General features: G+C 54.0%; 4 protein-coding genes across 4 annotated transcripts; 2 read left to right on the top strand and 2 right to left on the bottom strand.

The window, feature by feature from the left end:
- Window positions 1–3597: 3597 nt before the first annotated feature.
- BDP81DRAFT_408365 (uncharacterized protein) lies at window positions 3598–4264 on the top strand. The gene is made up of 2 exons (XM_060589047.1): window positions 3598–3900; window positions 3980–4264. The coding sequence occupies exons 1-2, from the start codon at window positions 3750–3752 to the stop codon at window positions 4075–4077; spliced, it is 249 nt and encodes an 82-aa protein (XP_060442438.1). The 5' UTR covers window positions 3598–3749; the 3' UTR covers window positions 4078–4264.
- Window positions 4265–5968: 1704 nt separating this feature from the next.
- BDP81DRAFT_61638 (uncharacterized protein) lies at window positions 5969–6866 on the bottom strand. Its single transcript, XM_060596057.1, has one exon. The coding sequence runs from the start codon at window positions 6492–6494 to the stop codon at window positions 6033–6035; it is 462 nt and encodes a 153-aa protein (XP_060442437.1). The 5' UTR covers window positions 6495–6866; the 3' UTR covers window positions 5969–6032.
- Window positions 6867–9418: 2552 nt separating this feature from the next.
- Window positions 9419–13357, top strand: BDP81DRAFT_462981 (uncharacterized protein; the record flags this gene model as incomplete). Its single annotated transcript, XM_060593959.1, has 6 exons — window positions 9419–10180; window positions 10240–10349; window positions 10408–11949; window positions 12003–12104; window positions 12153–12806; window positions 12859–13357. The coding sequence occupies 6 exons, from the start codon at window positions 9419–9421 to the stop codon at window positions 13355–13357; spliced, it is 3669 nt and encodes a 1222-aa protein (XP_060442436.1).
- Window positions 13358–13803: 446 nt separating this feature from the next.
- On the bottom strand, window positions 13804–14703 carry BDP81DRAFT_61631 (uncharacterized protein). Its single transcript, XM_060596056.1, has 2 exons — window positions 14534–14703; window positions 13804–14466 (listed from the first exon to the last, which is right to left on the bottom strand). Exons 1-2 carry the CDS (start codon window positions 14545–14547, stop codon window positions 13947–13949), a joined length of 534 nt encoding a protein of 177 aa, XP_060442435.1. The 5' UTR covers window positions 14548–14703; the 3' UTR covers window positions 13804–13946.
- Window positions 14704–20034: the final 5331 nt, after the last annotated feature.

The raw sequence follows: 20034 nt of genomic DNA, 5'->3' as shown, positions 1-20034 counted from the left end.
GCAGGCTAGTTTCGGGTCAGCCAGGAACAGCGGCGGGCGTCGCGAAGGACAAACTTCGGTCGTCAATGCGACTATTGAAGGCGAACCCTGTCGATCCTCCAACTAGATTTGTTCCCCGCATTCCGCGTTCCATGGAAGACAGCCACTTCCTTCGCGGACACGCCTTTGAGTTCCTTAACCGCCCAACGGTTGCTTCGCATTTGGTCGAGCCGCTCTGCGGATACAGTCTATACTATACTACGGGCAGTTTTGAGACGAGACGAACAGAAGTCTAGCTTCCGTCTTCCCCGGCACAACTCGCCGACCTGCTATCCCTACAAGGATACTTTCGCGGATATGTCTGCTACAGATTTTCTGATGGGTTGTGTGCGCTCGTCCTGTTGTCTCTGACGACACTGTATCCTTTCTTGCACAATAACAGATTGGAGACATCGACTTCCTGTCTCGAAACCTCATGGTGGGCTTGTGCTCGGACGCTTGCCCAGGACCCTACCTCTGTCCGGCGTACTTGATACGCAGCTCACAATGCCGCCGCGTTGCTCTTCTGCACGGCTTCCTGCAGCTAAGCCCACGGACGTTGAGAGCAAGTCGGCAGGCTTATGCTACAGGGAACAGCCTAGCAATGCAACCTACGAGTCAAAGTCACCCCATTCCCGATACTGCCATGTCTGCTACTTAGCGCGGATTAGAATATCTGCTTTGATGGCTGTCATTGTGCAGCGTCTGCCTACGGCGGCTACTCGGCAGGCAGCAGATTGAGCTAGAAAGCTCGGTCAGTCACGTTGGTGGAGAGGAGCTGAAGCCATACCTGATAATCTCATCGAGGGTAAGGAATCAACAGGATAGCACCTGCGCCCCGGAACCTTACTTGGCGATCATGGCAGCTCATAAGGAAAGTTGTGATGCGGATACAGATCCAGCTCGAACACCTCACAACAGTTCACGTACTGTTTCTTGGGCGTAAACCCAGGGGTGAGCAGCCGCTTGTGCTGCGGCAGTTGCGATATGCGCCTAAGTGTGCATAATTCTCTGACGAAATGAGGAAATTTGACCTCAAGCTTGCTGACTTTGCGGGGTTTGTAGATTAACAACGTTCTGCTGATTAGACTTAGAACCTACGAACCAGCCGATTTGGACGTATGGCCATCCTCGTCAACCACACCGGCCCACTGATGGTCGTCAGAGCCTGCAGATCAAGAACTCTACTCACTACCGCGGGCTACAAAGAGCGGTGACTGATTTGAAAGCAATACCGCTAGGCGAGTATGTTCTCCTGATGGAGTCTCTCAGATGCGAGACGAAGCTGGATGTCATTAAACAACGCTGGCGCCTCGTTGGGTGGGTCGTATCGGCTCACATCTTGTGTCACTTGCACGGTCGATTGAGATACCCAAAACCGTCCAGTCATCAATGGCAGCAAACGGTGTTTCTTGGACTTTATGTAAGAAGCCTGCATGCCGAAAACCTTAACTGGCGAAGTGATCTCATCTCGAGGGGCCCGGCTGTGAGGTATTCTGCCCAGCATTGAGCTTGGGGACTTTGGAGGAGACAATTGACCAGGCACTTTCAACGGTGCGAACTCCGATACCTCTTGACCAGCTCACCCGCCTCGCCCTTGTTCACAAGAGACTACGCTCGGCACTTTCACTCTCATTGTCCTCGATAACAGGTTGCAATAGCTGCGAAAGCACTTTGATCTAGGCATGGGGTGCGAACTGGTATGTCTGATATCAACAGCGGCAGAGGAGAAAAGATATGTTATGTTATACTTATTTTTGGGTGTTACTGAAGACTTCCAGGGAAAGCCTTGTGAAGCCCCTGCGACATCACTCGCAGAGAACGAATACCTCCTGTTACAGTTCTTCGCCATGGACACCTCGAGGGCACATTTCAATGGCTACTCGGTGCCCCTTTCGGACGCAGCCCCATGCCATGGGGTCGCATTCATCTTTCAGACACTATGGTCGGGCATTTATTGAGGCGGTTCGACTGCGACGGGTGCTTCCATGACTCCCGACAACGAAATGGAGATGCCGACAGCCCGCCCAGGGAACAAGCTTGAATACGGTTCATTGGCGTAACGGCGTTACACATTGCCCTACACTGTCCATATGACGGGTGGCTAGGCATGGGCGGAGATTCATGGGAATGATTACTGAGAGTTCGGGACTGGCAACAATGGACATGGCTATGACGACAGCCTCAGCAAAGAGTCTCAGCAATTGCTTGCCGGAGAGGCACACCGCTTGCATGTCACCATGTCCCGTGATACAACTGGCGACCGCACGCCTCACTGTCCAGCCTCGCACGCAGAGTTGTCACGACCAAAAGCGCGCTTGTACTAGAGTCGGCAACATTGCGCTGGTCACGTTGACCATACCCCAAATGTCAGTCGCTGGACGAGGCAGGGATCTTCCACAGGATTTCCCTCGGTACCTTGCGCTCGGGCTGGGCTCGGCAGCCTTTGACCCGTTTTCGAAGCTAAGGAGATTTGGAGGAGTGGCTTTTTCCCTCTTCTCATCCCCCCTGCTGGGTGACGAGCTTCTTACTAACAAGCAAGACGCGGCAATGAACTTGGAGTAAGTCGGAGGGAGCCGCTCTGATGCTTGGGGCGGCAAGGGACTAAAGCATGTACTTGCGGACCATATCCGCCGCATCTTTTATCAGCACTCGCATCTGTCGCACACAGCTATCTCACATTGGCCGCGGCGGCCCAAAAAGCCCCCGATGAGCTGTCAATTATCGATAATCCAAGGCTGGTTGATGGGATTTACGGCCTCCGACATGTTCCTGGGACAAAGTATCCTGGGACAGAGTGGCTGTATCCGTACCTGCAACTGCATGCCCGAGCTCAGGCCTGGCGTGTTGGACATGACGCACTTAAGCACCGACGATGACAGAACGTCGTTGTCGTACAGTAACGGATGCGCGTCGTGTGTGTTGATGCGCGAAGGTACCCCATTCAAAGTACTAGGAGAGACAAGGCACGGTACCTGGAGAAGAGGGCAACATGGCAGCGTTCCTAGCCCACGTTGCCCTACGAAACCTTGTTACAGACGACACAAGAATGACCAATGTTTGGTTCTGTCGATATGAACAGACTTTCGACACACGGCCGATGAGTCTACGACCACGTGCCTTCAAGCTCGCCGGCGCTGCCGAATCCGAATCCGGGACGGACTTGAGGCGATTATCACTTGCCGAGCACGCAAAATGATTCCTTGGCGCCTTTGCCCTCTCGTTTGGACCAGGTCGATGTTGAAAGGGGCTTTTGGAAGAGAACGAGTCAACTCAGGATGGAGCAACCGCGATCTTGTCAAGTCTTGACAAGCTCTCGGCCAGACAAGCAACGGACCCTGCTGCAAGGAGTTGCACCACCCACCAGTGACAGCCAACAAACTCCGAGACACTTTCCTCTGTTTTCTGGAAGTTTCAGGGCAGCATTTGATGCTCATTGGAAGTCCTGACAAAGTACAAACCGTAGAGGTGGGAAGAGGAGGGGCCACGGCGACTTGAGGGTGGGGGAGAAGAAAGAAAATTTCAAACCGTTCTGGGGTCAAAACCCACTAATCAGCTCCACAGCGATGGGATCCTCTTGCCGAATTGCAGACGGCTCACGGCGCGTCCTCGAAGACTTGAGGCCCCACGGGCTGTTCGAGTTGAAAGTCGGTGCCCTCGAATGGTTACCTACTCGGGAGTCGAATGGTTCGGGGAGACGAAGATCATGTTGCAGAACCCGATGAGCGTTGATGTGGAACATGAGCTGCCCAACAGTGTCCGTATACGCAGTAGGTATACCAGAAGCCAGCCATGAGTCGCAGGTCGATGTATCGTGTACGAGCCGGCGCTTTCGAGCTGTGCCGCATGTTGCGCCTCAACCGCCAGGGGAGGCGGTATCAAGTACGCGGACCGTCGGCGCGGGATGTCGGCCAGCGATCCCCCCTCCAAGAGAAAGTGAGGGGCTGATAGTACTTGAAAGACACCTGGTTCTCTCCCTGCGACGTCACCGCATCGCGAGTACACATGCTTGTCACCTGTCGAGACCACCGCCGCCGGTCAGGTGACTTGGAGTCTTGACCGACCCGGCCGACAGGAGCGGCCTTTCTAACTGCGCCCCGCAAGGGAAGAGCTCCAACAGCTCCATCAATTTTCAAGTTCAACCCCGTTGCGCAAACGCCGCCGTTGTCCAGAAGAGGCTTGAAGTGTTGCGACGAGGCCTAGGACGTGCAAGACTAAGACCAAGATGTACGGAATAGAATCAGACTCAAACAACCAGCCGGTCAGCAGACCAAGGGCAAACATTGCGCCCCTAGTGGCAGAGCGAGATCCCCCATCAGCGTTCGGGAAGGCATTCTTGTTGCGTATCAATGGACCGAAACACGTACGGATCTACGAGCGTGTCGACGATGATAGGATGGGCGATACCCGTATCCGTACAGCACGATTTTGGACTTCAACTCTGTTGGCCAACTTTACTCTGGCCAACCTTCGGCTGGCACTTATCACATAAACACTTTTTCTTCAAAGTTTGGCTTCTCCGTCACCGCCGACTTCAGGATAGGGCGGGCAATCCGCAGGCAAGACTGCTTCTGTCAGTCTGTCTCGGGCCCCTCACCTCCATTTCGGCAGCTAACCACGACTGACGGGCAGCATATATCCTTGCTCCCTTGCTTCCTCTCACGCGGGCGTCAGCGAGCAAATGGACTTTGCTCACCACCCTCAACTCTGCTGGCTTTCCACTCGCGAGTGACTTTTGGTGATGGTTAACCTAACCTGTCCCCTCCATCCTCGAGCCAAAAAAAAAAAAAAAAAAAAAAAAAAAAAGTCATCACAGACCACCATTGGCACCAATGAGCAACAAGCAACTCTGGACAGGCTGCTGTCATCTTTTGCTTTCCGCACGCCCCGTGCCCCTCGCCCGCCTGCCGAGGACCCCTCCCCTTCCCCTCCCATCCCATCTCATCCCACATCTCAAAAGCTGCTCAGACCGACCTCAGTCACCCCAGTCGAGCGCCAGCAAGGCAGGTCCCTCGGCGCTCCGAGTCTTTCCAGGCAGCCTCCGTGCTTCCCAGGTACCGGTCCCTTGGACCACAGCTTTGGAGCAAGTTTTCTGCTCTTTGACGGTTCACCGTCTCTGCAAATGAATCGTTACTATGGAGTACTGGGCAGCAGTTCGATATACAGTATCCGTATCCCACACTATCAGGATGCTTGCCAACAACTAGCCGGCTTGGCTCTGGTTTTACTTTGGCGAGTCGCATACTTTCGTCCGTCCTGCGGCAACATTGCTTGCCCACCACACCGTGTTTCTCTCTCTCGACATTCGTCAGTTACTGCGGCGGGGGCAAGCTCCGGTCTTCAGCCCTTCTGTTCCGGCCTTTTCCGCCTTGACGTAGTCAGCAACGAACGGGCCTTTTCGTCCATGCATTTGGGTTTTATATCACCGATGGGGAACGCTATTCGTCAGATTATTAGTCAACCCCAGACCTGAGCAGCGAGCGAGCGAGAAATGAAGAGAGAAAAAGAGAGAGAGGTTGAGATGCTTCAGAGAGGGAACTTAAGGGAGAGTAAAAAGAGGCTTTTTTTCGCACACCCACCCTGGTATTCTTCGCCTCGCGCCCGCCACCAAGGAAGAGCCCTGTGTACGACATTCAAGCCGCTAAAATAACGTCGCCGCTTGTTTCTCTTCGCGACTCACGTCGATTCGCTTGAGGAAGGCAAAAAGTTGGAAAGAATTGCCCGCCACGCCCGCCACGCCCGCCACGAACAGCCTCGTCCAATCCAAACGTCGGCCAGTCTAGCGGTGGGCACCCGCGAAAAATACCAAGATATCGCGCGTGCAGCACCAGCACCAGCAAGCAAGCAAGCAAGCAGCACAGCACAGCACAGCGCAGCGGTCAAGTGACGAGTCGAGGCGGCGCATTGCGAACGGATACTAGTTGGAGAGTTGGAGCATGGATTGCATGTCGCTGCTCCGCACTCGTTTTGTTTGCCTGCCCATCCCATCCCATCCCGACGGCTTTCGCATAGCATCACATCGCACGCCCGCCCGCGGGTTTCCAAACCGAAAGAAAACCTAATATTACAGCAGACCCTTCTTTTACAAGGACCTGCCGTCTTTCCTTTACACCGCAACCACACGTCAGCTCACCGTACATTACACCGGGACAGCTGGCCCCTCGGGGACCACCAGCGACGTAGTGATCAAGACAAGACAAGAGGGGAACCAGAGCCCCAGAAAAAGCGGAACTTGGACATTCCTTTGCACGGCCGTTACTGGAAAGCAAATTTCCTTCTCGAATCCCGTGACCACTTTTCCCCAGTTGTCTGGCATGGAGTATGATCCAGAATGCGCCGGTCCATGACTCTATGAATAGACACCGGACGGCATACACCGAGAGATTCGGAGAGAATGGCAAGAAACAAAGATGATGATGGAGGCTGGACGAGAAAGAGAGAGCATGAAGATGTTCACGTCTCTGAGGTTCGGTCATCCATGAATTTGCGCGCCGGCCCCCCTCCTCCCCCCCTTTTCTTCCGACAGCATCTCCGTGCGGCGCGTCCCGTCCGGAACTGGCATTGTGCCTTGGAAAGCCGACGAGAACTGCTGCTGCGTCGGATCCAAACAAGCGTGGGAAGCGGTGTCGGGAATGGGAATGGGAATGGGAATGCCATGAGTCGGTCTGCTAGCCGGTCACTACCCATCCCTGACATTGAGTGGTCGACTCTTGCTACCGCAGTATCCGTACGACTAGTGCGACTGCTGCGCAAGTGTATTCTGTTTGTGTGTGCGCGTGGTTCATGTGGGAAGAGAGAGAGTTTCTATCCTTAGCACCGCATCCGCCGTCCAGGTACGCAGTGCAGCTTCTCAGCAAGCAACCAAGCAACCAAACAACCAAGCAAGCCATGGGCAACACAAGAACGGATTCCCAGGCTGTTGGAAGACCTTCCTAAGACAAGCATACCGACCTGGGGCATAGGTCTCTCCCCAAACGGTACTCTGCGCGGTGCAGTACACGTAGAGTACCCTACATCTGTCTGTACATGCGCGTGAACATGAGGATTTACCTGTAGGCTGTGGGAGGAAGCAGATCAGGCCGGGCCAGCAGCAGCTTCACACGCAAGACACGCACTCCAACCCCGTCAGGAACGCACCCAGTTCCACCCTCTCGTCCATTTCCAGGGCGGCGCGCGTGGGAGAAACGGCGGAGGCTGTCGATGAGGATGGGATATTAACGACACGCCCCTCCCTTAGTTTCCCTTCATCTCCATTTTTCCCACACAGCGAGCGCAAAGCTCCAAGTCCAAGACGACGACGACGACGACGACGACGACGACGACGACGACGTGCTGCGGAGTAATCGGTACGTAGACGAAAAGGAAAAGTACGGTAGGTATTAGGACGCCCACCCCCCCTCGTTCGCTCACGAAGATCCCTCGTCCTAGTCCGACCCCCCCCGCCCCCCAATCCCAGACTTTGTCCAGGTAGTGTGAAGTCGCCGCGCTGCTGCTACGTTTTTATTTTATTTATTTTTTATTTATTTTTCTCCCCCTTCTCGTCCTTCCTAACCCACCCTTGCTATTTTCTTTCCATCGACCCCCCCTGAGCCCTGCTAGTTTTCTGAGACTTTTTCACTTGGCAGGGTCGATTGGATTTCCCAGGTGGTCCTCTCTGTGTCTCTCTCCCACTCTCTTTTCTTGGAGGAAAAAGAGTCCAAGAGTGAAGGACTTTGTCGCGAAAGTAATTCCCTGCCTTGTCTCTATCGGTCACTCTCCCCTCCCGGTCTCTACCACATCCCACACACATCCTTGAGGTTGAGATACTTTGAGATACCACACTGCGTACCCCTCGGCCAAGCTCCAGAGAGCTCCAAGAAAGCATAGAGGGCCGAAGAGGGAGGAGAGTCAACAAGAGTCAGATCAGGCCACCAAAAGCAGACCGCCTTGGAACGGGTGGTGCCCGTTTTCTGCCTTTGCCTCCAACTTTTTTCACTCGCACCCTACATCCGAGTCTACACACCCAACCCGCCATCGAACATTAGAGTAAGGATACTCCGTCGAGCAAGCGTACCGAGTACCTCGTGCCGACATCTCCACTTCGTGCGTGTACCTTGTATCCGTGGCGCTCGTCTACTCTCTGCGCGGGAGCAAGGTATATGGGAGAGACCAGGACATCACCATCCTTCCGTCTCGCCGCCGCTTGAGAACTTTGACGTTTTTCTCGACCTTCTTTTTCTTCCCTCCTCTACTACGTACGCGCAAGTCAACAGAGAGAGATCCCCCTCCCCACCTCGCTCACACCTTCACCCCCGCTAAACCTCCAAGGCAGCGCAACCCGAAGAAAGAGGAGAGAGCAAAAATAGCGGAAGCTCCATCTCTGCCCAACGCGCTGATCCCCGCCCCCTTGGAGTTCCAAGCCGACTCTTTGGGCATCCGGGCGCATTCGCAGAGTGGGAAAATCCCATTTCCCAAGTTTCAAGAACCACACAGCCGGGAACACTTCAAACCGCTCACCACATCGGGTCCCCAAGTCGAGTAAGAAGACTTCTCGAGTCGAGTCGAGTCGAATCGACGACCCTTCCCGTCCTCGCCGCCGCGCCTCTTCCGCCCTTCCACTCCCCGACTCCCAGTCCCCCCTACCTTACGGATACCTTCCTTGGTCCTTGGTCCTTGACACCCAAGATAGGTTCTACGGATACATCCAGGTCTACGGATACGGATACCTCGACTCCCAACGACTTAGATCCCCGACATTGGGTTGCCAAGTACCTCCTCCTACCTTTACCACTCCTCACCCTCACCCTCCTCTACTATCCGTACCTCTCCGACTTTCACACCGACCTACCCTTCCCGTGCGTACTTCGTACACATACGTTGCACTTCTCCGTACCGGTAAACCGTGGACCACACTCTGTACACTACCTACCGTACGTACAGACACGCCGCCATCAGGAAGAGGAACCACCACGGCCCCATGCTTTCATCCAAACACTGAGAGCCTCCTCCAATTGTTGCTGCCCCAGACCCAGAACCCAACCTGATCTCCGTTCCCCGTCCCGGCTTCCCTCAACTCGCACAGGCTTCCTGCTTGATTGATTGATTGCTTGCTTGGTCGCTTGGTTACTCGCTTGTCCGTCTTGCTCCTCCTCCTCTCCTCTCCTCTCCTCTCCTCTCCTCATCCCCGTCCACTGCTGCTCCCGTCTCTGCGTCGCGTTGCGTTGCGTTGCGCTGGCCCAGCTTTGAGAGACTACTGGACCTGGACCGGACCGGACCGGACCTGGACGTCTGGCTATTCCTCCTCGTTGCCCATAGCTTTTCCATGGCCGCCACCTTCTCCTCGGATCTGGCCTGACCCTATTTTCGCTTCGTCTCTTGTTTTTTTCATAAGCATTTGTACGTATGTACATATATATCAAGCATGGATCCTCCGGGGCAGCCTGACAACAAACGCCCCCGTCTCTCGAGCACCAACTCGTGGTCACCAACCGGCGGACCGCAACACCATCTACCACCACTCCACCCGCCGCCCTCGCACCCGTCGACGCCTCACCAGGCACATCCTCTTCCGCCTCATCAACAACACGCGCCGCCGCCTGCGCCATATAACCACCAGCAGCAGCAGCCGCCTCCGTACCCTCCTCGCTCCGTCGAGCCTCACCACCCTCCTCACCCGGCGCCGCAACATCATCCCGACGACCGACGACACCATGAGCAAGAGCCTCCTTACACGCCGATGCAGGACCACTATCGACACCCGCCCTCACCTGCGCATCCGCCTTACCCACCCTTCCCAAACCGAAACCCTGGCGGCGTGAAGAGGGAACCGCACGACGAGAACCTTTCCCACCCACGAAGGCCTCACTCGACAGGAGGCGGGCCACAGGACGGCCTCCCTCCTCCACCGCACTCTGCGCCGCCGCATCCTTCGCATCAACCGTACCCCGACGACTCTCGACGACACATGAGCTACGATAACGGGCCACAGCAGATGCCCCCCACGCCGGGGGGCTACCGAAGCAGCTTTCCTCCTCCTCCTCCTCCTCCTGTGGCCCAGCCGCCGCCACCACCACCTCAGCATTATGAACAGCAGCAGCCGCAGTACCAAACGCAACCTCCTCCCGAGTCGATCTACGCCCAGTTCTCTTCCACCGCCAAGCGCAAGGCAACAAGAGCCTCTCAGGTGCGACCGCGCGAGTGCTCACTTATATATGTCAATTTGCGACTGACCATGTGTTCCAGGCTTGTGACAGCTGTCGGCAGCTCAAGGCGAAATGTGATGAAACTAAGCCTTGCAAAAGTTGCAGAGAAAAGGGTGTCGAGTGCAAATATCGTGATCCGATTCCAAAGGCGTCAGTCGAGTTTGCCTCCCCTCCCTCAAATAATGTATCTTGCTGATATTGGAAATAGAATCGACAAGGGCCAAACAGATATTCTGGAGGCGATCTCCGAGATGAAGAGCGCAATGGAGGCCAAGTTTGAGGCGCAGATTGCGGCCCAGCAAAGGTGGATGCAAAACATGGAAGAGAGGCTGAACATGCACAACATCAAGATGGAAGCCGAGGCGCCGCTCTCGGATGACTCCCCAGCCGATAAGTCGAATGTGAAGTCGCTATCACCGGTCCCCGCGCCCCCTGTGGAAAACTACCCTCAACACGACGAAGACATGCACGAGCCGGAGCCGCAGCCCATGGCTGTTGGCGAGACGGACTTGGCCCACCAGATGCACGATACGGATATGGATAACGACGATGCGCCCGACAACCCACCTGGACCACCTGTGGCGCCGGGTCCCCCTTCGATTCCGGTAAACCACACAACCAGAGCCGACACCATTCTGTTCTGGCCGGGCGTTAAGGAGATGACTCAGGGAATTCTGGAGAGGGAGAATGTCAAGTATCCTCAAGAGTACCCCATTGCTCAGGAAGAGAAGCGCGGCGTTCTGCGACTCTACGGGCGTGGAGAAGGGAGTGGTCAAGATCCCAGTCGCGGCGTCGCAAGCGTTGCGGCCTCGGAGGCGTTTGGCACCATGGATGTCATGGAAGACAACTTCTCAGAGACTGGAAACTCACCCTCTCCGGGCGAGGCTTGGGGCCAGGTCGGAGGACTGAGCCCGCCGACGAGCATGGGTTACACCAGTGGGACGCTCACACCCGACGGGGCTCCGGATTTCTCTGAAGAAAAGGTCAAGTCATATATCACCAGCTTCGAGAAGCACGTCCTCAGCCTTCACCCGATTATCCTGTCTGGAGATCTCAGAATTCTGGTCAAGCGCTTCTTGGACAACATTGCACAGACCGAGAAGAAGCCTAAGCCGACAGCACCCGGCGTCGCCAAGTTTGTTGCGCCGACGAGCAGCTACCCCGAAATGTCAAGCAAGCGGAAGCGGTCCTCGCCAGCACTGGATCAACCAGAAGAACCGATACAGCTCCCAAAGAAGGCTGGCAGGCCGCACAGGACAATTGAAAACGCCCTTGTGTTGGTCATTCTCGCCTTGGGCAAGATTTGCCTCCATCAGTCCAAGATCCCGGACCTTCCCCGGGACATGGTAGAACACAGCCAGAACTCTCCCATGAACAGGAACGGATACCCGTCCTCCCCCGGTGCCCAGGCGTCGCCTCCATCATATTCCTCAGCGCATTCGTCCTCCGGGTTACCTTCGCCAAAGGAGCAGGCCAACAGTCTTCCCAGCAGACGGCCTTCGTTGCAGGGCAGCGGCGCCGGCAGCCTGAAGTCCAGCTCGACGTTGAAGCGCAACTACGATATCATTCCTGGTCTCGAGTATTTCGCCTATGCCTCTGATATTATGGGCAACCACATGGCCGGCTGGACGATGAAGCACGCGCAGACTTTCATCTTTGCTGGTCTGTACCATGGTCAACTAGGCAGAGTATTGGAGAGTGATGCCATGTTCTTCAATGCCGCCCGAGCTTTGAACATGATTATGCGTCGGTAAGTTGACTCAACACGGATTACTAAGATGATGAGAGACTGATGTCAAGCAGTGACATGGACCGCTTCTCAAAGATGGACCCTTTTAACCCCGTTGAGAAGAAGCGCGATAACATGGTCCTCCTAGCATACTGGAGTTGCCTGCAACTCGAAAAGTAGGTTTTGCCATACCCGACTGTTGGTTCGTACTAACAACTTTCAAGCGACATCATTGCGGAACTTGAACTCCCACGATCAAGATGTCTCGATTACGAGCAAATCATGCCTTGGCCCAACATGAAGCTCATAGAGAACGAAACCTCTCTCAGAGTACGAGACTCTTACATCGGACAGCTGTACCTGCGAAAGACGCTGAACACGATCCACAACTTGCTTTACGATCCCCAGGACTTGCACGTTTCGATCACCGACAAGATGAGGAAAGTGCAGGACTTGGAGGAGCAACTGAGAAGCATGAAGTGGGTATCAAAGGACTTCCACTTCAACGAGGACGACGAACCGGCAAAAGAACTCATTGATGCGCGGTTGCGTGCCAAGTACTGGGGTGCTCGAGTCATCATCTACCGACCCTTTGTCAGATTCGTTCTGGAAGTTTCGGACAGGCTAAAGCAACGGTCTGATAGCTCCGGCGTGCTCAACAAGGAAACGGTGGGACACATCGGCGTCTTCACCCAACACGATGCGACCGCGTTTGTGGGGCAGGGCTCTCACGGGATCCGTGGTCACGATGAGCTCACTCAAGAAGTCAAGGCATATGCCGACAGAGGTATCAAGGCCCTCATTGAGAGTACTCGGGCCTTCCACGGTGTCGACAGCAAGCGACTTCTCGTCACCAACATCTTTGGCACAGCCCATGCGTAAGTTGTGGCTTTTTCCGTGGCTTTCATGAAATCATACTGACCATCACAGGCAATGGGGCAACCTTTTGATTTTGGCGGCCGCCTTCCGCGATCCTTACCTGCACCATCTCGTGTCGAGGGAAGAACTGAAGATGCTGTTCCGACGGACCATCAGCATGCTCGAGATGCATGCCCAGTCATCTAGCTCATTGACGATTGACATGCACATCCTGCAGCACATCGAAAAGGAGCTCTTTTCCGAAAACCCGAGGGTTGGCTCCAGCAGTTTCGGCAGCACCAACAGCTACACGGGGCCGACGATCCCCCCGCCCCCGCCACCCACGTCCGCGCCGCCGGCCCATCACCACCACCACCACCACCACCCGGGCCCCATGTCCATGGCATCCTTCATCGAACCTAACCACCGCAGCGCGAACAACTCACCAAACCAGGGACACCGCTCGCTGAACAACGGATCGGGTCACGGTCATCCCCCGAATCACGGACAAAGCTACCACGGACACCCTGGACACCCTGGACACCCTGGACACCACCCTATGCAGATGTAAAATGGGAAAACCCCCAGACGCAGCGCCCCCCTCTACCAGGCGGAGAACAGTACACGAAGAAAGCTCCCCCTGCGACGCTCGCGATTCAAATGACGACAGAAACACCTGGGATCGGGACGGAACTATTTGGTATTATGGAAAGTTTTAAAGGCAACAAATTAATTGGGAGGAATCAAAACCGGGCGGAACGAAATGCCGTATGTGTGTACGCGCGGGCCAGAGAAAAAAGAGACGGGGGACGGACAGACGCTCCCTCCGCTCTTGGTCATGAAATTCTTCATACCCCAAACAACAAACATCCATGAACCGGCGTTTTGCGAATTCGAATATTGCTTTTTCACTTCATTTCTCGTACCTACTTGGAGACCCTTTAACCCCCCCCCCCGGGGAAACCTGGAAACCCGGAAAAATCATTTTTGTTACATAGGAACCCCTATGCGATTACGCAGTACAAAAAAACCACAGCCCTCGAATCTCGCCACCTTTTTTTTTTTTTGGTATTTTGACTGGATCCTCCCTGGTTTTGCGACATGTCACTTTGCCTTGTATACGCATCAGGCGAGAGTGTGGCTCTACTGGACCGAAAACTTTATTCATTCACGGCCGACGTGTTAGCGACTATATACATTATACCTACGCTCGAAGCTGGACGAATATGGGAACGGACGGGGGAGGAAGGAAAGAGGCGGGTTGGCAGGGACAAGGCAGCATTGGGGGGTAAGGGGAAGGGGAAAGGAGAAACGGAGGATTTGGACAAGAGCATCTTTAACCACTCTCTGTCGTTATTAGACGACGCTGGACCTCCGCAGGGTCGTTTTTTGAAATTGGTTCGGTGGCAAAGGAAGGGAAAGGAAAGGGATTGGGGCTGGGGCTGGGGCGGTGGAGGAAACTCTTTGGGGAGGAATTGCATATAAAAGACAAGACTCGTAGCGAGTCTTTGGTTCGCGCCCTTTCTTGTTGTTTGTTTGTTCTTGTCCTTTTTCTGTTGTTTTTTTCTCTCTCCCTTCTGGTTGCTGTTGTTGCTTTCGACTCTGAGAGAGCGATTTTTAAACAACAACCCCCTCAAACAAAGCATTGCATCGAGAGTTTTTTTTTTTGAGTTTGCGCACCTATGTATCTGGCAGCATTTGCACACTTTTCTATTATATATCCTTTTTCTGGGGTCTTTTTTTGTACCTTATCATCATCATCTTTGTTGTCGTCTGTCCCCCACCCAATCGGAGAACTGGATTCACCAAATGTTTGGTTTTGTCTTTTCAGTTCTGGTTGTTCCATGGCGGGGGTTTGTCTGGAAGGTTTTTATGGCGGCGGGAAGGGAAGGGAAGGGACATTTTTGTGGAAGGTTTCCTTCCATTGACAGGCTTGTTATATTTCTAGGGTGAGATCCTTTTTAGCGGAGGAGATACCAAATGTGGAGAGAGAGAGAGAGAGAGAGAGAGAGGCGTGGTGGAGTGCCTTCTTTCTCGAGTTATGTTTTCCTCGTATATTAGTACGTATTTATAACTATTGCCCTGAATTTGGGTTTCCCGGCTCGTGGTGTGGTGATGATCTTATTCTGCGTGAAATAAATACATTGACATTGCCCCAAACGTGTGAGGTCGAGAGGGGGGTTGGGATGATGAGGATCAAGCACCAATTCCTCCTGATCCTTACGAGTTGGTCAAACCCATCCTCTCTCCGACGAAGTGGCATATCGATGTCACGTCGCTTATTGATAGCTTCACTGCAATGCCTTGACTCTGGTAGAATTGAGAAGAATCACTTTTCGAGATATTGATATAACAGCTCCGTCTAACTCAGCGGCATCGAAGTGTTATCCTGGCTTTTCACACATTCCTCGACGGCGTTGACATTCTCAATCGCATATACATCGTAAGCCCAAAACACCAGGGCACATCTGGGGAAAAAAAAAAAACCTAAAAAAAACTAAGGAATTGACAAAAAAGGAGACGTTTGACTCGTTATCCAAGCCGTTTGAAGAGCCTCTCCAGCGCCGCAAAAATCGGGGGAGGGGTGGGGAGAGGGGGGGAGGGGGAGGGTTGTTTGCAAAACGCACGCGCGTTGCGTCCGTTCGCGACTTTCAAATTCTTGAGAACTGAGCGATGGCGAGGTTTGCGCGCTCTTCATATATCGACACAGTCCTCCAAAACCTCTAGCCAACTCCGAGAACCGAAACCCAGCAAACCCCACACGCACGCAATCCGCGTGCGTGATAAATCCGTGCCGCACCTTGAATAAGAAACTGACATGACAAGTAACGTTCCCGTCGCACCACACTTACCTAATGGAAGAATTACATGCAAGTATCTAATCACATTCCATCACATTACGCTCAGAAGGAAATATAGATACGTCAGTTTTCTGTCCTTTTTCGCCTTTTTCGCCTCACCTGTTTCAGGCCGAGGAGGTGGGAACCATCCCTACCTGCCTTGAGTGTAGGCAATCAGGGAACCAACAATAGGGCCAGGCCAGGAATCTCCCCCCCCGCCTCCAAGGTCTCGGGTATCCTGATCGCCGATGCTGTTGTGTATACCGTATATCGTGCCGCTATTTGCATTGCGGCCGAAAGGCACGCGCACCACATGTACAGGACAAGGCATACGAAAAGAGACGTCTGCATAACAAGGCTCGATTACCTCACCTTACTACTAGTCACCTACCCCGTTGGACTGCACTTAGTAAGAATGTTCCAGTTCACTGGTCACCATCACTGTTTACGGACTCCCGTGAGTTGTAAATTGCCGTCCGTCGCGTCCGTCCATGTTGGGAAAGTCCCTCCCGTACCCAAGCTGACGGGCGGACGGGAAACGAACAAAAGCTATCATCTATAATATTCCCCCTTGCGCTTTACCTCCGGCGTATGTTGTAACCTAGGTAATCAGTAAACCGGTGTGAGAAATTAAAAAAAAATAAAAAAAATAAATTTTTGTGATCGATTTTGGGTGCGGGACTTGGCGGGTTGGGGATCGGAATCGCTTAGGAGTTGCATCAGTCATTCATCACTTTTTTTTTCTTTTTTTCTTCGCCCTCTGGTTACCATTATAGTTGCCCTACCCTGCCAAATGGCGGTTGACACTTTGACAGTTTACCTAACCCCTTTTATTTCCAAGTCTTACTTTGACTAAGTTCAAAGACGATGGTAAAAGGATTCCTAATCTAGGCAGTGGTAATAGAACCTAGGCGGCGCATCTTTCTCAACCGTCACTTCACATATCTACAGGCTACCTAAGCTGCCCTCCAGTGTGAACAAGATAGGGGGCCAAGGACGCGTTAGACAAGTCAACTCTTCCAAGGGAGCTATCTTCGCGTTAATTCAACTTGGGCACTTGAATCTGGCATGCCCACACGTGGTCAGTTGAACCTCTGCTACTCGTTCCCGCGCGTCGCGGCTACGAGCCCAGATCAAACAGAATGTGGCCAACTGAGCGGCAGAGCAGGCAGATGCGCACGACAAGCTAAGATGAATCTCTAAAGTAGGTAGAGGTAAGCAAAAGGCAAGGCACATTCATGCACCCCGATGCGCCAGTTGCTCTAGGCTGGGCTGGGCTTGGCTTGGCTTGGGGGGAAGAGATGTGATCGGCCTCGCTGGCGTAGTATTCTTGCCCTCCGCACTTGACCGACAAACGACCTAGAACACCCCCCCCCCCCCCCCCCCCCCCAAGAGATTCAGGGAACCGGTGATGGGGAGATGTGTCGTGGCGTCTGATGGGGTGTCAACCGAGTCTGTCATCTGCGTGGCGGCGGCGTGGTCCTCCGTCGTCGTGTTCCGCTCCTCCAAATCACATTTTTCGACACGACGTCGAAACCTGAAATAAGGGAGAGAAAAGGGAACCAAGGATACCGCTTTAGCTGTAAAGCCTGCTACCTACCCGTAAGGGGGACACCGGGGACTGACGGACCGAGACCCAGTGCCATGGGATCAGTTTTCTTGAGCCGTGTGGCCCCCTTCTCCCGGGGGCATGGGTACGGTAGCGGTAGAGCTCATCCAGGTTGATAGTGCGGTTATTTAGTGAGTGAGTGACGGGGATGGGAGAGGGGGGGGGTTCTTGCACCTTGCTTGCTTTGGGTTACCCGAATAAAAGTACGCCATTTCTCTGCACTATCGGACGGGATGGACGGGATGGACGGGCACGGCGATGAGCGACTGACCGGGGGGGGGGCTGGGCAAGGCCAGGCCGGCGGCGCGGGCGGTCGATACGCAGGCGGGACACGGGACGCGGGAAAGGGGTGGACGTGATGGTCGCCTACGAACATAGACTAGGAGTTCTAGGACGTGGGCGGCGGGAGGCCCAGAACCAGAACCAAAGTCACGGGGGGAGGGGACTGCAAGGACGGGATGGGGCGGTAAGGCGACGGGAAGACCATACTCTGTTTGGGAGTTTGTGCCGGGTTTAGGGGGGAGGGGGTTATGAAATGTGAGTTTACGGTTTTCGGGCGGTCAATCATCACACCTTTGGGAGTTGGAGGTTTTTGGAGGCTAAGATGGATTTGGGGGGTTGCGTTTTATTCTGGCGATTTTCAGATTCCCGGCCTTCTGCGGCCATCGTGGGATATGGGGAAAACGGCGAAAATGTGATGGAAAAGTGACGGGAACAAGCACAGGGAATAGAGAGTAGCAGGGAGAGGGGACGGAGAAGGGGGGGGGGGGGGGGGGGTGTGTGAGCAAGGCAGAGAGGTTGATGACAAGGGTAGCTTTGTGGGTTTTTGAGTAGGAGGTGATGAATTTGGTGCTCTGGCTGACTTTGTCACTCAAAAGTCACTCGACCTCAAAGGTACTTTGGGACGGACGGACTGGAGACTGAGAGAAAGAGGAAGAAGAAGAAGAAGAAGAAGAGCAGGGCGGCGGCGTCAGCGGCAGAGCCAAGCAGAGAGAGGGACGCAGATGCAAGGATATGAAAGAAGGTCGCAGCGCATGTGCTGCGCAGCCATCTCGTTTGAGTGATTCTGTCAGGAATGAGAAGTGACGAGAGGAGGGGGAGGGGTGTTGACCAAGTATTATGTAGACTCTACGGAGTACCAAGCACGCATAGAAGTTTGGAAATGGGGGCGGGAAGGGCAGAACATGCCAGATATAATCCAGCGTCAGCCTGCAACCTGTACGGCGGCCGGCGGAGAAGAAGAAAAAGCAAAGAAACAGAAACCAAGACTTAGCAAAGTTACTAAAGTAAAGTAGTGCAAAAGGAGGTGCTAGACTCACTTTCCATTCTGACTCCCGTAAAGCTAAAACCCTGGATGGCATACCAAGAGATATGAAGTGTGAGAAGTGTGTGAAGGTGCCTAACCAGCAGCGGGACACTGACAAGGGTGCGTTTGCTGGTACTACTGCGCGGTATTCTTTGGAAATCTGATGGCTCGCGTCGATTGCCGATTAGTGAACTGCGCTAGGACGGCATTAAAGCGCCATTATGGAACCCCCCTCTTGATGATATGCTGAAATTGAAATGAGAAAGCCTGAAAGTAAGAGAGGAAAAAGGGTTTCGCTCCAGTTTAGTTGGGGACACATTGACTCGTCACCCCCCTCCATCTCCATGTTCCCAGGGCGGTCAAACCGCCGCGGATTCAGATTGGAGATGGGGAGATGTAGATTGAGTGCGCTCATGTGAGATACTGCAGTCGCAACTTCTTATGGCCGCGGACATGTCGAACGAAAACCCTGGCTTTTTGGTCTCCAAAGGATATTGGTCCCCCTCGCCTCCCAACCCCGCCCCACGCCATGTGAACGGATCAATGATCACCTCACCGACCTCGTGGTCCAACGGTCTGACTGGGTTGGTGAGATTTATTCCGGGGAAATTTTGTCCATAACGTGCTGTGGCCACCGACACGGTCCCGAATGCGACCAAGACTGCCCCGAGACTGGGGAAAATAAAGAGCTTTGCGAAGAGAAAAAAAAGCAAATTACTGAAAAGGAATGTCTTGGAAAGAAGTTGTGTATGAGACGGCGGAGAGGCTGGAGCTTGGAGCTCGTTGGCAAAGAGCTCGACGAGGGAGGGGTGTGCGAGTTGTGTAAGCTCCTGGTTGGTTGATAACACCCCCAGATGGAGAGAGAGAGAGAGAGAGAGAGAGAGAGCTCAGAGAGCTCAGAGAGCTCAGAGCCAAAGAGAGTGAGAGTCTGAGAGAGAGCCTGAAAATCATAGGAGGAGAGAGACACAGAGGGTGGGGACCTCTCGTTCGTTCTCGTGTAACCAAACCTCTTGTCTCGGAGCTACAGCGTGGCACGCGGTGTATTCTTGCTTTTTCCTACCTGCGTGTGCGGCGTGTCGCGTAGCATCGGCCGCCGGATCGAAGAGAAGACCACGGGGTGTGCGAGGAGTGACAGTGTCTGTATCCGTAGCGTGGTAGCGCGCGAAGTAGTGCGAGTGGTGGACGGCGATTCAAATGATTGACGACTCAGTGAGCAGAAAAAAGAAGACAACCCCCAGAGAGATAGCCTTGGTCATTGGATACCTAGATCCCTTCCCGTCGGTGACCCATTCAGGAACCCAGTGGATAGTGTTGGGCCGGCGGACATTGGACAAGGCGGGCAAAATGGCCAAGCAGCGTTGAAAATAGCGATGGGTGTTATGTATCCATGCGAAGTGACGGGACGCATGTAAGCGACCACGATTCGGCGGTCGACGCGAAGCGAGGGTGATCGGCCGGGTCATGTGCACCCTCGACTGACCACGACATGCCGT

The sequence above is a fragment of the Colletotrichum phormii genome, assembly GCF_030913505.1.
Source record: "Colletotrichum phormii strain CBS 102054 chromosome Unknown BDP81scaffold_16, whole genome shotgun sequence".
NCBI classification, from domain to species: Eukaryota; Fungi; Ascomycota; class Sordariomycetes; order Glomerellales; family Glomerellaceae; genus Colletotrichum; species Colletotrichum phormii.
The sequence above is the reverse complement of the archived record's forward strand: the minus strand, read 5'-3'. Positions and strand labels throughout refer to the sequence as shown.